Here is a 15,180-nt window from a genome sequence, read left to right on the forward strand (position 1 = left end):
AAAATAGGGACGTCCTATTCCATCCCCTCCAACGTTTCTCCCGTGAAAATGGGGACGTCCTATTCCATCCCCTCCAACGTTTCTCCCGTGAAAATGGGGACGTCCTATTCCATCCCCTCCAACGTTTCTCCCGTGAAAATGGGGACGTCCTATTCCATCCCCTCCAACGTTTCTCCCCTGAAAATAGGGACGTCCTATTCCATCCCCTCCAACGTTTCTCCCCTGAAAATAGGGACGTCCTATTCCATCCCCTCCAACGTTTCTCCCCTGAAAATAGGGACGTCCTATTCCATCCCCCCCACCGTTTCTCCCCTGAAAATAGGGACGTCCTATTCCATCCCCTCCAACGTTTCTCCCCTGAAAATAGGGACGTCCTAAGGAAAAGCGGGACATTCCAGGGTCAGATCAGAAACCTGGACATTTTCTGTAAGTCCAGGACTGTCCCTGGACAATAGGGACACTTGGAGGGTCTGCTGCCCTCCCTCCAACGTTGAATCATAGGCTTGTAAATCCGGAAGGGACCTCTGAAGGTCCTCTAGCGGAGCCTGACCCAACCTGTGCCTTCACTTGCGAGGTTTTTACCCTGTCGGAAAAGCGAGATGGACCAGCGCAGCAATATGGTTTCCTGGCAAAGAGTTTGTGCATTGTTGACTATATGGAACTTGCCAAACTGACTGGGAGACTCCCAGTCCAGAGAGAAGAGACGGTGGAAGAAGATTACAGTAGAAGAAGTTTAAGGAATATTTGAAAAAAATATGTCAATATTTAAACCTTAGAATAGCTTTGGAAGTGGACATAGGGTTAGAAGTAGTCGATAGGGTATTTTAAAATAGTATTATTTGTAAGTGATAAAATGTGGAGCTATTTTAAGTGCGATTAAAAAAAAAAAAGATGGTTGGAAATTATGATATGTGTAAACTGCTAAAGATGAAGTAAAATGAAAATCAGATAGGTGGGACTTGGGGAAACCCACTTAATGCTTAGAAAAATAAGGATATGACAAGAATTTGTTCGTATTGCTTGTCTTTTCTGTTTGTGTTTTTTATTTATTTAATTTTTTTGGGGGGGGGAGAGTTTGAGTGTTGAAACAGAAAAGGGGTCCCCGTGCAAAACATGCCGGCTCTCCTGTGCTTTTCGCATTAAGTCCTGAATCGTCTCTTTCAGGCTCCCTGCAAAGAGCGGTCGCCTGAGTTTCTCACCGCCAACAAACGGAAAATGTCGCACAGTGCCAGGCAGCAAGCGGCTGGGCTTCTGTGAGTATTGACGTTATTTTATGTTGGTGCTTTTTCAAGTTGCCAAATCCCAAACTTATCAATATTAAAGGTCTTCCGGGGTTTGGGATGGCAGAGGTGAGAAAGAAAACCTTTTACTTTTCAAATCCGGGTTCGAAAGCGCCAGGTGGGAAGGCAGCGCCTTCGTTTGTTCAGCTATCAAACAAATCATTTTTATTCATTCTTTTATTTTAATAGTATTTTTAATTAATTTTAACATATAAATTATAAAATGTACCACAAAACGCATCACTTATACAATCTTTTTAGACTTCCGTCAGCACCTCTGATGATCCACCGCTTTCACCACTTCTTAACTTTATATTTCCTTTACATCTCTTAACAAATCACCCTCCCCCTTATCCATTTTTACAATACTTCCAATAACACTCCTCACAAAACTTCTTGCAAACCTACAAACTGTCGTGTGTTCTTCACAATTACATTTCAAATAGTCCGTAAATTTACTCCAGTCTTCCGTGAATTTCTGGTCTCGCCGGTTTCAAATCCTTCCTATTAGTTTATCTAATTCTGCATAGTCCATTAGCTTCATCCCATTTTTATTCATTTTTTTGGGTTGACGAATCAATAGAGTCTTTTAGGAAAATAAATAAACGCAAGCTTCCTTTTACGGGTGGAAATTCGGGGTAAATTTGCAGTTCTGTGTAACCTTTTTTGCATGCGTGCTTTTTTTGGTTTCAGGAATGCCGCGGGGAAAACCCAGCAGGGGAGTTTCCTGGTGTCAATCAAGCAGGAGAAAAGCGAAGTCCCTCGTCTGATCGCTGAAAAGCCCCATGGCGAAGAAGAGGTGAGACTCTTGGTGCGTCTATATGTCGGGGCTACAAGATTTCCCCTAATAATAATAATAATAATAATAATAATTTATTATTTATACCCCGCCCATCTGGCTGGGTTTCCCCAGCCACTCTGGGCGGCTTCCTACAAAACACTAAAATACAATAACCTATTAAACATTAAAAGCTTCCATAAACAGGGCTGCCTTCAGATGTCGTCTAAAAGTCTGGTAGTTGTTTATCTCTTTGACATCTGGTGGGAGGGCGTTCCACAGGGCGGGCGCCACCACCGAGAAGGCCCTCTGCCTGGTTCCCTGTAACCTCACTTCTCGCAATGAGGGAACCACCAGAAGGCCCTCGGCGCTGGACCTCAGTGTCCGGGTTGAACGATGGAGGTGGAGACGCTCCTTCAGGGACACAGGGCCATTTAGGTCTTTCAAGGTCAGCACCAGCAACTTCAATTGTGCTCGGAAACGTCCTAGGAGCCAATGTAGGTCTTTCAAGATCGGTGTTATGTGGTCTCGGCGGCCGCCCCCAGTCACCAGTCTAGCTGCCACATTCTGGATTAGTTGCAGTTTCTGGGTCACCTTCAAAGGCAGCCCCACGGAGAGCGCATGGACGTAGTCCAAGCGGGAGATAACCAGAGCATGCACCACTCTGGAGAGACAGTCCGCGGACCCACTTGGGGTCTCAGCATCACAGACCCACTTGGGATCTTGGCACCCCGAAGCTACAGATTTTTTGCCCCCGGGGGCCAGGACCCTGCCTCTGTCTCCCCTCGCTGCCGTTGTTGCCAACTTGCACCTCTGCGTGACCGGATCGCAATATTGATGTGAAGGAACAGGGGGTGGTTGTGGAGGAATCTCGCCTTAAACAAACCAAAAAATTCATTATAATTTTTCAAGCACTTAAAGGTAAAGGGACCCCTGACCGTTAGGTCTAGTCACGGACGACTCTGGGGTTGCGGCGCTCATCTCATTTTAGTGGCCGAGGGAGCCGGCGTTTGTCCACAGACAGCTTCCGGGTCATGTGGCCCTTTGATATTTTCATTTACATACATTCATTCGAAATAAGATGGGTTTATGAAGCAATTCTATACCTTCCCACCGCGCTGTCGAAGAATTCTATGAAACAGTAGTCAATATCTGGAATTGCTGTTCAGTGTTGGACATCATATTTGCTGAATACAGTGGTACCTCGGGTTAAGTACCTAATTCGTCCCGGAGGTCTGTTCTTAACCTGAAACTGTTCTTAACCTGAAGCACCACTTTAGCTAATGGGGCCTCCCGCTGCCGCCGCCCAATTTCTGTTCTCATCCTGAAGCAAAGTTCTTAATCTGAGGTCCTATTTCTGGGTTAGCAGAGTCTGTAACCTGAAGCGTATGTAACCCGAGGTACACAAAACTTCCCAGCTTGTCTTTCATCGTATAAAGTCTGATACCTCGCTTCATGTAAAGATTTTCAGAGACTTTGAGACTAAAGATTTCATTTTGTTATGGTTTTAAGGAATTCTATAAATGATTGTCTATTGCGTAGGTACATGGTAATTGTGTTGCCTAGGCGTGGCTGGCGTTGTCTTTGCAACACAGGGGTTGGTTTGCTTTCATTTTGGGGGCTAACAAAGCACTTGGGGGCCGCAGTTGTTGCATATACAAATTTGTTGTTTAGTCATTTAGTTGTGTCTGCCTCTTCGTGACCCCCTGGACTAGAGCACGCCAGGCCCTTCTGTCTTCCACTGCCTCCCGCAGTTTGGTCAGACTCATGCTGGTCTCTTCGAGAACACTGTCCCACCATCTCGTCCTCTCTCGTCCCCTTCTCCTTGCACCCTCCATCTTTCCCAACATCAGGGTCTTTTCCAGGGAGTCTTCTCTTCTCATGAGATGGCCAAAGTCTTGGAGCCTCAGCTTCAGGATCTGTCCTTCCAGTGAGCACTCAGGGCTGATTTCCTTCCGAATGGAGAGGTTGGATCTCCTTGCAGTCCATGGGACTCTTGAGTCTCCTCCAGCACCAGAATTCAAAAGCATCCATTCTTTGGCGATCAGCCTTCTTTATGGTCCAGCTCTCACTTCCATACATCACTACTGGGAAAACCATAGCTTTTACTATACGGACCTTTGTTGGCAAGGTGATGTCTCTACTTTTTAAGATGCTGTCTAGGTACATAAATAGATTCCAACTAAACTTTCTGGCAGCAAGTCCACCTTTCCTGGAGATTTTCCAACAGAGGTCGGATGCCCACTTGTCAGGAATTATTTTACTGCTTTGCAGGGCAGCTCTTACCATCAGAAGGTTCCTCCTTCCAAACAACGCTCTGAGCTCATGGGGACTAGAAACCTGTGTTGGCTTTCTAATGCTTGCCGGAACCCCCAGCTTGATATAAGTTCCAGCCGCGGGTATTCAGCTATCTCCTGTTTTTCTCCTGAGTAGCCTGTGAAGAAGAGGGGATGGCCAAAAGGCAAGAAGAGGAAGAAGATTCTCCCGAACGGGCCAAAGGCCCCGGTGACAGGATACGTCCGCTTCCTGAACGAACGGCGGGAGCTGATCCGTATGCAGCACCCGGACCTGCCGTTCCCGGAGATCACGAAGATGTTGGGTGCGGAATGGAGCAAACTCCAGCCGGTGGATAAACAGGTGAGAGTGGCTGAATTTGCATGGAGGAGAGTCGTCAATGGGCTTTTAGCCACGATGGGCTTTTAGCCTTCTCGGACGGAGGCGGCAATGCCTGTAATAATAATAATAATAATAATAATTAATAATTTATTCTTTATACCCCGCCCATCTGGCTGGGTTTCCCCAGCCACTCTGGGCGGCTTCCAACAAAATATTAAAATACAATAGTCTATTAAACATTAAAAGCTTCCCTAAACAGGACTGCCTTCAGATGTCTTCTAAAAGTCAGGTAGTTGTTTATTTCCTTGACATCTGGTGGGAGGGTGCCACCACCGAGAAGGCCCTCTGCCTGGTTCCCTGTAACCTCACTTCTCGCAGGGAGGGAACCGCCAGAAGGCCCTCAGAGCTGGACCTCAGTGTCCAGGCTGGAAGATGGGGGTGGAGACGCTCCTTCAGGTCTATTGGGCCGTTTAGGGCTTTCAAGGTCAGAACCAACACTTTGAATTGTGCTGGGAGCCAATGTAGGTCTTTCAGGACCAGTGTTATATGGCCTTGGTGGCCACTCCCAGTCCCCAGTCTGGCTGCCGCATTCTGGATTAATTGTAGTTTCCGTGTTACCTTCAAAGGCAGCCCCACGGAGAGCGCATGGCAGTAGTCCAAGCAGGAGATAACCAGAGCATGCACCACTCTGGCCAGACAGTCTGCGGGCAGGGAGGGTCTCATCCTGCGTCCCAGATGGAGCTGCCCTGGACACAGAATTGACCTGCACCTCCATGGACAGCTGTGAGTCCAAAATGACTCCCAGGCTGCACACCTGGTCCTTCGGGGGTACAGTCACCCCATTCAGGACCAGGGAGTCCCCCACACCTGCCCGCCCCCTGTCCCCCAAAAATAGTCCTTCTGTCTTGTCAGGATTCAACCTCAACCTGTTAAACAGGCAGCCCTGTTTAGGGGAGTTTTTAATGTTTGATGTTTTATTGTGTTTTTTATATTCTGTTGGGAATGGGAACCAGAGCAGCGCATGGAAACGCCGTTTACCTTCCCGCCGGAGCGATACCTATTTATCTACTTGCACTTTGACGTGCTTTCGAACTGCTAGGTTGGCAGGAGCAGGGACCGAGCAACGGGAGCTCACCCCGTCGCGGGGATTCGAACCACCGACCTTCTGATCGGCAAGCCCTAGGCTCTGATCGGCAAGCCCGCGTCCTGTGTACTGTGGTACCTCGGGTTAAATACTTAATTAAATACTTAATTCGTTCTGGAGGTCTGTTCTTAACCTGAAACTGTTCTTAACCTGAAGCACCACTTTAGCTAATGAGGCCTCTAGCTGCCGCCACGTGATTTCCGTTCTCATCCTGAAGCCAAGTTCTTAACCCGAGGTAATATTTCTGGGTTAGCGGAGTCTGTAACCTGAGGCGTCTGTAACCCGAGGTACCACTGTAAAGGGCAGAGGGGTTTGCCAGCTGGAAATAAGGCCAGAGGGGGCTTGTGGGTCGCAGAGAGGGGGTTCACGCTTCTCCCTCCTTTGTTCCAGCGTTACCTGGATGAGGCCGAGCGCGAGAAGCAGCAGTACATGAAGGAATTGAGGGAATACCAGCAGTCCGAAGCTTATAAGATGTGTGCCGAAAAGATGCAGGAGAAAAAGATCAAGAAAGGTGAGAGGGTCGCTAGTAGGTTTGCCAGAAGTTTTGTAAGGCGAATAAAAATTGTGTAGATAAAAAATGGGAAAGCGGAATAATAAGAATGAAATGCGTACAGATTAATAAATTGTAAAACAACACAATGAGGAGAGTTGGGAGTCAAACATTTATGGTGTGTCCACCATGCGTATGTAGGTAGGTAATGTATCTACTGTACATATTGTATTGTATTAAGTTTATGTAAATGGATGTATAATAAAGATTATTTAAAAGGAGGAAAGAAACAGAAGGGGTGGCCTCCTTGAAGGGGAATTCTTTCCCTTATTAAACTTTTGGGGAGGAGGTGATGTAAGAGTGACGGATTTCCTGACGTGTTCGCTCGTTTTTCTTTTCCCTCCTCCTCCCTCCTTTCCTTTTGTGTCGTGTCTTTTAGCTAGGAAGCACAGCACAAATTGCAAATTTAGCAGCTTGGTGCTGGGAAAGAGGGTGAGCCAGGGATCTGGGCTGAAATCTTGCCTATGCTATCCAAATTATTCTGTGCGCTCAGTTGAGTTACCATCTCCCGACTTTCTGTTGACATTATTATTGCTTTTTTTTACAATACCTTCCAGAGGATGCCGGTTCTGGAGTCGTGAACACGCTGCTGAATGGGTACAAGGTAAAGCAGGCTATCAGACTTTGAGGAAATGCCTCAGGCCTTCTTTTTAATAATTAAATGTTGTTGCTTCTGTTAAAAACCAATTTTCTTGTATGCAAGCTTTGGAGATTAGCAGAGTTCTTCAACAGCCCATCCCCGCCAGACCTTTTAAAGAATTAATTTTGTTGTTGCTTCTGTCAAAAAGCAATTTTCTTGTATGCAAGCTTTGGAGATTTGCAGAGTTCTTCATCAGTCCATCCCTCCCCCCAGACCTTCCTTTTACGAATTTAGTTTTGTTGTTGTTATCAAAAGCAAATTTTCTTGTATACAAGCTTTGGAGATTTGCAGAGTTCTTCATCAGCCCATCCCTCCCACCAGACCTTCCTTTTAAGAATTTAGTTTTGTTGTTGTTGTTAAAAGAACATTTTCTTGTATGCAAGCTTTGGAGATTTGCAGAGTTCTTCATCAGCCCATGCCCCCAGACCTTCCTTTTAAGAATTAAATTTTGTTGTTGTTGTTATCAAAAGCAAATTTTCTTGCACGCAAACTTTGGAAATTAGCAGAGTTCTTCCTCAGCCCATACCTCCCTCCAGACCTTCCTTTTAAAAAATTAATTTTATTATTGTTATTAAAACCGCATTTTCTTGTATGCAAGCTTTGGAGATTAGCAGAGTTCTTCATCAATCCAGAGAAGCACTCTGAAGCACTCCAAAGCTTGCCCACTGCCCACAACATTTGTTTGCCCAAAATGAGCATTTCTCTAATTCAGATTTTGGGGTTGTTCTTTACGATCCATCACCACTACTACAAGTTTGCTTTTACGTTTTTTAAAACCAATCCCATCAGTTCATCATAAGGCCTTTACAGTGCACAGCCAGGTTATAAGAACAACACTTTATTCTGGGGGAAAACATGACCTATAAAAGTTTACAGCAGGCAGTAAGGCTTTGAAAATAAAATTAGGAGGCTGTAACATAGCTGGAACGGAGCTTCTTAGCTGATAGAGCAAATTTGGCTGCCGGATGTGAAAATATTTTATCAGGCAGAGGTTCCAGCTGTCACTTCCTGGGGTGGGGGTAACGGCCCAAGAAACAGCTAAAAATAGATGATTTAAAAAATAACAATTCTCTGGGTATTTTATATAAAGCAAGGAACGCATGATATCTTCAAGGGGCCTTGATTGGTTGATAGTGATTTGGGGGTAACAAATAGAATAATGGCTATTGTTATTTATTTAAGAGTTGAATGTTTTACCCCCTATTTATCCATCTTGAGGGTTTGAGTCCAGGAATGTGGGGGTTTTGTTTTCCGAAGGTGTTTTTCACGGGAAAAGGCCCTGAAACGCACATTTCTGCACTGCGGAGATTTAGAAAATGATTTCCTAAGGCTGTTTCCACCTGACTTCTGCCCCCCCAAAAAACATGCTCAACTTCCAATTCATCCCCAAATTTTCCCTGGGAAAATAATGCAAAGTTTTCTATTTGTTCTCTTGTTTCTGTTCACCTGTTTCCTTCTCAATCAGCTGGGAGAGGGAGGCAGCGACGGATTCTCGACGTTTGACGTCCCCATATTTACGGAGGAGTTCTTGGACCAGAATAAAGGTAATTTAAGGAACCGAGGGGCCGTCGTGGGCTTACAAAGGTCCTGGGTACCAGTGCCGGATTTACGTATAAGCTAAACAAGCTATAGCTTAGGGCCCCACTCTCTTGGGGACCCCCAAAAAATTTAAAGGAAAAAACAACAACTGGATGTACATTTCCAAAATATAAGATAAAAAAGAAATGAAATAAAACCTGCATACAGCAACAGTGTTTTGTGTTGTGCATGCTTCTAGGATGTAAGTCATGGGCCCTGCCTGCTCCCTAAAATATCACTGTTTTGCTCCTTTCTATATATAGGGTAGGGACGCAGGTGGTGCTGTGGGTTAAACCACAGAGCCTAGGACTTGCCAATCAGAAGGTCGGTGGTTCGAATCCCCGTGACGGGGTGAGCTCCCGTTGCTCAGTCCCTGCTCCTGCCAACCTAGCAGTTCGAAAGTACGTCAAAGTGCAAGTAGATAAATAGGTACTGCTCCGGCGGGAAGGTAAACGGCGTTTCTGGGCGCTGCTCTGGTTCGCCAGAAGCGGCTTAGTCATGCTGGCCACATGACCCGGAAGCTGTATGCCGGCTCCCTCGGCCAGTAAAGTGAGATGAGCGCCGCAACCCCAGAGTCGGCCACGACTGGACCTAATGGTCAGGGGTCCCTTTCCCTTTACCTATTGATATACTTCTTGTATTTCAGTTCAACAATTGCTTTGATAAAATACCTATTTTGTGATGTGCAAATGGCTTTAGATACCTATTAGGTCCCTAAACGACCATATAGCATATATTCAAAACACAAAAAGCCGTGACAATTTGTTGCTGGCAAAGGACAGCTGGACATAAAAAGGGCCCCACTACCTTCAAGAGCTGAGGGCCTTGCCAAACCTCAGTCCAGCCCTGATCCTGACATGCACAGGTGCCAACTCCCCTGGGTGCCCGTACACCCGCAAAATTCCCCATGCAGGGCACCCGCAAATTTCTTGTTCCAATAATCTCCCTGTTATGTACTGAAGTTCTCACTCTGGGCCAGCAGGGGGATACTGTAGATAGTTATGCAAATAAGGGATCGAAAGTGACATTCAGTGATTGGATAGTATTAGAAAATTGCTACAGTTACGTTGTACTGGAGCTCTGTATAAGCAGGCAGACTGAACCCTTCGGTTCAGTTCTGTCCCGGCCTGTGAATAAACAAGAGCTGTTTGAAGAATCGCTGTGTCGTCTGATATGTTCAACCACAACTTAACACTCCCTCTGTTGTCCGTTTGTTTCTGCAGCCCGGGAAGCAGAGCTCCGTCGCCTGCGCAAGGTGAACACGGAGTTTGAGGAGCAGAACTCCATCTTGCAGAAACACACAGAGAACATGAGTTGCGCCAAAGAGCGCCTGGAGCAGGAACTGGCTCTGGAAGAGCGCCAGACAGTCGCCTTGCAGAAGCAGCTGCAGACAGTGCGCCAAGCCTTGACCGCCAGCTTTGCCAGCCTGCCAATCCCAGGTACGGCTGGGCGGCCCCCACTGGGCGGGACGCGGCTAAATGAAAGAATGAATGAATCTTTATTTGCGTCAGCTGTTGGCTATAGCAATAAAACAACAACACGATATACAAAGAATAGAAATAAAACGTCAATTATATACCATTGGGACGTGGGTGGCGCTGTGGGTTAAACCACAGAGCCTAGGACTTGCCGATCAGAAGGTCGGCGGTTCGAATCCCCGCAATGACGGGGTGAGCTCCCGTTGCTCAGTCCCTGCTCCTGCCAACCTAGCAGTTCAAAAGCACGTCAAAGTGCAAGTAGATAAATAGGTACCGCTCCGGCAGGAATGTAAACAGCGTTTCCGTGCGCTGCTCTGGTTCGCCAGAAGCGGCTTAGTCCTGCTGGCCACATGACCCGGAAGCTGTACGCCGGCTCCCTCGGCCAGTAGACATGAGCGCCGTAACCCCAGAGTCGCCCGCGACTGGACCTCATCCCGCTTTATTGGCCGAGGGACCCAGTGTACAGCTTCCGGGTCATGTGGGCAGCATGACAAAGCCGCTTCTGGCGAACCAGAGCAGTGCACAGAAACGCCATTTACCTTCCCGCTGGAGCGGTACCTATTTATCTACTTGCACTTTGACGTGCTTTCAAACTGCTAGGTGGGCAGGAGCAGGGACCGAGCAACGGGAGCTCACCCCGTCATTGCGGGGATTCGAACCACCGACCTTCTGATCAGATATATATCCACTCTGGGACATAAATAATAATAGCGATATGGGCAGACGGCCAGTTTGCAGAGTGCGATGGAGGTCAGCGGCTAGCTGATCGTTCTTTCTCCCCCAGGCACCGGGGAGACCCCTACATTGAGCACCCTCGATTTCTACATGGCGAAGCTCCACAGCGCCATTGAGAGCAACCCGGTGCAGAACGAGAGGCTCGTGGTGCGGGTGAAGGAGATTCTGTCTCGCATTGCCAGGTGAGCCATGCGCGGGAGGCATCCGTCACGAGCGGAGGGTCGGGAAGGGGGCTGCCTGGTCCGGAGAGGAGGTGGGCTCTTTGCAAATTAAGCTAATCGTGGCAAGAAGTGGGGAGCAGTGGCAGGTAGCGGTTCAATGGGCGGAAAGTGGGGAGCCCAACAGTAGGTGGCGCTAGAGTGGCAGGAACCTGTGTCCCGGACTCCAACTCCCATAATTCCTGACCGCGGGCCGTGTTGACTGAGGCTGATGGGAGCTGGAGTCCAGCCGTATCTGGAGGGCTTTGGGTTCCCCTATTTCTGCTGCGAATGCCGGTTGGGGGGTTAGGTAAAGAGGGTAGAACAAAGAGATGCATTTCTTCGTCCGTGGTTCTTGAAGGGAGCAGTAGTGCCCCCTGGAGGTGCGGCGGAGGGATTGCTGGGGGGAGCTGAGAGGCAGGGGGGAACTGCAGAGGAGGGGCGTCCCAAAGCTGTAAATTTTATTACGTATTTTGTGGGTTTTATATTGCTTTTTTATGTTGTGAACCGCCCTGAAATCTATGGGTAGCTTCTGAAAGTTATGTAGTTCTTTATCTCTTTGACATCTGACGGGAGGGTGTTCCACAGGGAGGGCGCCACCACCGAGAAGGCCCTCTGCCTGGTTCCCTGTAACCTTACTTCTCGCAGGGAGGGAACCGCAAGAAGGCTCTCAGCGCTGGACCTCAGTGTCCGGGCTGGACGATGGGGGTGGAGACACTTCTTCAGGTCTACTGGGCCGTTTAGGGCTTTAAGGGTCAGCACCAACACTTTGAATTGTGCTCAGAAACGTACTGGGAGCCAGTGTAGGTCTTTCAGGACCGGTGTTCTGTGGTCTCGGCAGCCGCTCCCAATCACCAGTCTGGCTGCTGCATTCCGGATTAGTTGCAGTTTCCGGGTCACCTTCAAAGGCAGCCCCACAGAGAGCGCATGGCAGTGGTCCAAGCGGGAGATAACCAGAGCATGCACTACTCTGGAGAGACAGTCTGTAGCTTGCCAACCACTGACACCTGGCCCCTGAAAGATTGTGCCAAAGGGGAAGCAGCCGTTGGGTGGAAAACGATTCTCCTTACCCCTACTTTAGAATATGTCGCACCCAGGGCACTAGGACATTTTATCATGAGCAAATTAAGCATGGGGTGGCCTCGACCCAGGATAACTGAAGGCGCGTCTCCACCTCCATCGTCCAGCCCGGATACTGAGGTCCAGCTCCGAGGGCCTTCTGGCGGTTCCCTCCCTGCGAGGTTACAGGGAACCAGGCAGAGGGCCTTCTTGGTGGTGGCGCCCTCTCTTCAGATGTCAAGGAAATAAACAACTATCTGACTTTTAGAAGACATCTGAAGGCAGCCCTGTTTAGGGAAGTTTTAAATGTTTGGTGTTTTATTGTCTTTTTAATATTTTGGGAGCCGCCCAGAGTGGCTGGGGATACCCAGCCAGATGGGCGGGGTATACCATATTTTTCGCCCTATAGGACGCACCGTCCCATAGGGCGCACCTAGTTTTTTGGGGGCGAAATAAAGGGGGGGAAATATTTTTTTTTCCCAGGCGCGGGGCTGGGGTGGGGGAAGCCTGAGCTTCCCCCGACCCCAGCCCCCAGAACAGGCAACTCTCCGCAGCGCGCCCAGCCTTCGGCATGCAGGCAACTCTCTGCAAGCCGCGGGAGCCCTGCGCCAGGATCCCGCGCCTTGCTGAGAGCTGCCCGAAGCTTGCGGAGATCTACGCGAAGCCTGGAGAGCGAGAGGGGTCAGTGCTTCAGCGAAAGCCTGCATTCGCCCCATAGGACACGCACACATTTCCCCTTCATTTTTGGAGGCGGAAAAGTGCGTCCTATGGGGCGAAAAATACGGTAAATAAGAAATAATGATGATGATATTGTTTAATCCCCTCTCTCTTCCAGTGAACACTTGTAAGCAGCCCCAGACCTCCCAGCGCAACTCGAAAACTTCGCACAACTGTGCGTCTCCTCAAAGTCTCCCTGCTTGCAGCTGTCTCCGCCTCCCAGACCTCTCCTCTCTTAACTGTGCCTCTTCTGTGCTCCTGAGATGTTTCAGGATCAATCTTCTCCCAATCTCCTTATTCCTCCTCAAAGGTGCATGTCAGGCTGGTCAGATGTTTTAGAACATTAGAAAAAAAATCATGTTTGCGCAAAGGTTCCTTGAGCTCTGGGATTCTACGGTTCTTTTTGGGGAAGGACGACGATGACGGAAATTCCAATTTTTGCCACTGGTGTTTCGGCGTTTTATTGCAGCAAGAACATCGGTGGTGCGCACACTGCGGCACAAAATCTGTAGTGTGTTCCTGCTTCCTAATTAAGTATAATTGATGGATTCGCTTTTGCCCCTCATTTTTCTGCGCCTGCCTGCTGTTTCTTAAACAAGAGAAGAGCACCACTTTCAAATCGGCTAGATTACTCAAGGATCTGTTTGAAACACCGCCGTTTTCACGGCACGGCCAGCCAGCCCAGAGCCAGGACTTCCGATTTGCGGCACAGTCGCTCGCGGGGAACGAATGAATAAATTCACAATCATTGCTGACTAAGGTTTGATGCAAACAGGGCAGACGCTGCGTCGGAAATGCAGATTAAATTTTTGCAGGGACCCCCCAAAGAAGTGTTGCGTTTTAAATTGGAGAGACCCAGAAATTAAACATTGCATTTCTGAGTGCAAAGTCCCTGAGCTACACGGATCCTGTTCCATTCTAGGTAAAGGGAGCGTGCAATGTGGGTTGAGATCCAGCCCATAATTGCTGGACTCAGTTAGTGGCCTTCCGGGACATTAGAGTGGAAAAGACCTGCCTGAAAACCATGCTTTTACAGTGCAGTCGCAGGTAAGACTACTTGGGAGTAAGACCCACTGAGATTAATGGGACTTCACTCTCAGGTTCGATCCAGATATTTTTATCTGCGCTATTCTGGTCCCCCGACCACCACTGAGCTGTATCACTGCCTCGACCTATTTACTCTTAGGGTTAATTTCCTGGAATTTTCACATCTGGAGGGAAAAAATTGCCTACAATTTGGTAGCGTAAATAAATAAAATATTTTTTTCAAAACAAAATTAGACCCTGATTTCATCGATCTAAGAATCCAGGCTTTTGTGCTTTTTTTGTAGACAGTTGCAATCAAAAATTATTCAACCTCCCCCCATTGCAAAACAGGTTTGTTATAAAAAATTCACAGATTTTCCGCTATTTGCAAGGATCAAATCAAAGACGCGTTTTCAGCTGAATTTGGGGAAACCTGTTTGAAGCAGCCGTCGCGTCAAACTATTTGCTCCTTGCAATCCGCTAAAAGTTTGTGGATTTCGATAATAAACTTGTTTTGCAATGGGTTTTTGGAATAATTTCGATTGCAACCATAGATAAAAGTTTCTTGCTCTCCTCATTTTCAGTGGAGCAGGAAATTAAAGAGAGGTCCCCTGTATCGTGTGTGAGGGGTTTGAAAGCCCTTTCCCCGCTTCCCAAGAGTAGGACGGAGAAGAATAATTTGTAATTAGGCGTAATTTTGCTTAATTTGCAGAATGAAATCAGCTGGCAGGACTTTGCCGTTTTTTCGCCTAAACCATGGTTTACTGTGATCAAGCAGACAGTGTGCATCATAGTTCCTTGTTCAGGAGAAATGAGCCATAACCCTGGTTTCGCGTTGCATGCAAACCTTGGTTTGCGGTTTATGTAACCCGAAACTACATTGATCAGCCCAAGGAATTTTCAATTATGATTTATTTGGATCGAAACAAAACTATGACCCCTGCTTCAGCCGTAACGCTAAGCCCAGGGATCACGGTTTCTTTCCACTGTGCCCTAACCATGGTTTACGTTGCAGAATTTTTGTCAAGGGAGTTTCCTTGGCACAAAATTTGGTTTAATCCACTTTAGTTTTAGAACGCTCTAGATCCTCTTTCTCATGAGAAAGAGAGGAGAAATCCTGTCTTGTCTGTGTCTCTTGCCTTTTGACGAATTAGCTCTGACGCTCCTATATAGACTTTCTGAATCTTGTATTTTCTTAGAGTTGCGCGTCGAACGACGGCAACAGAAAAAAGCTATTTTAGCAGCAAGGGAAGTGGGTATGTTGCTTTTGTGGGTGCAGGGATTTTTTTTTTTTAATGAAATAAAAAACTTTTGAAAACACAGACCTTCCTCAGTAATTGTGTGATTTCGAGTTTGGGATGAAACTTGCATCTGAGTTTGCA

The 15,180-nt window shown here is 47.5% G+C and overlaps 1 protein-coding gene across 2 annotated transcripts; it reads left to right on the forward strand.

Moving 5' to 3' along the window:
* Positions 1–1,164: 1,164 nt before the first annotated feature.
* HMG20B (high mobility group 20B) lies at positions 1,165–15,116 on the forward strand. Of its 2 annotated transcripts, none has more exons than XM_081846381.1 (9): positions 1,165–1,253; positions 1,974–2,091; positions 4,492–4,695; positions 6,209–6,329; positions 6,926–6,972; positions 8,474–8,552; positions 9,810–10,025; positions 10,849–10,981; positions 12,891–15,116. In XM_081846381.1, the coding sequence occupies exons 1-9, from the start codon at positions 1,216–1,218 to the stop codon at positions 12,901–12,903; spliced, it is 969 nt and encodes a 322-aa protein (XP_081702507.1). In that variant the 5' UTR covers positions 1,165–1,215; the 3' UTR covers positions 12,904–15,116. The 2 variants fall into 2 exon arrangements, with proteins under 2 accessions (XP_081702507.1, XP_081702508.1); XM_081846382.1 differs by having other exon boundaries at positions 1,974–2,079.
* The last annotated feature ends 64 nt before the right edge of the window (positions 15,117–15,180 follow it).

This window comes from Podarcis erhardii (genome assembly GCF_964252035.2).
Source record: "Podarcis erhardii genome assembly, chromosome: 18".
Taxonomy (NCBI): Eukaryota; Metazoa; Chordata; class Lepidosauria; order Squamata; family Lacertidae; genus Podarcis; species Podarcis erhardii.

Bases quoted from the DNA above. Each gene is read 5' to 3' on its own strand.
- HMG20B (XM_081846381.1), top strand. From the start codon at position 1,216: ATGTCGCACAGTGCCAGGCAGCAAGCGGCTGGGCTTCT. The intron at 6,330-6,925 runs GTGAGAGGGTCG...AATACCTTCCAG, and splicing joins GGAGAAAAAGATCAAGAAAG to AGGATGCCGGTTCTGGAGTC. The intron at 6,973-8,473 runs GTAAAGCAGGCT...CTTCTCAATCAG, and splicing joins CGCTGCTGAATGGGTACAAG to CTGGGAGAGGGAGGCAGCGA.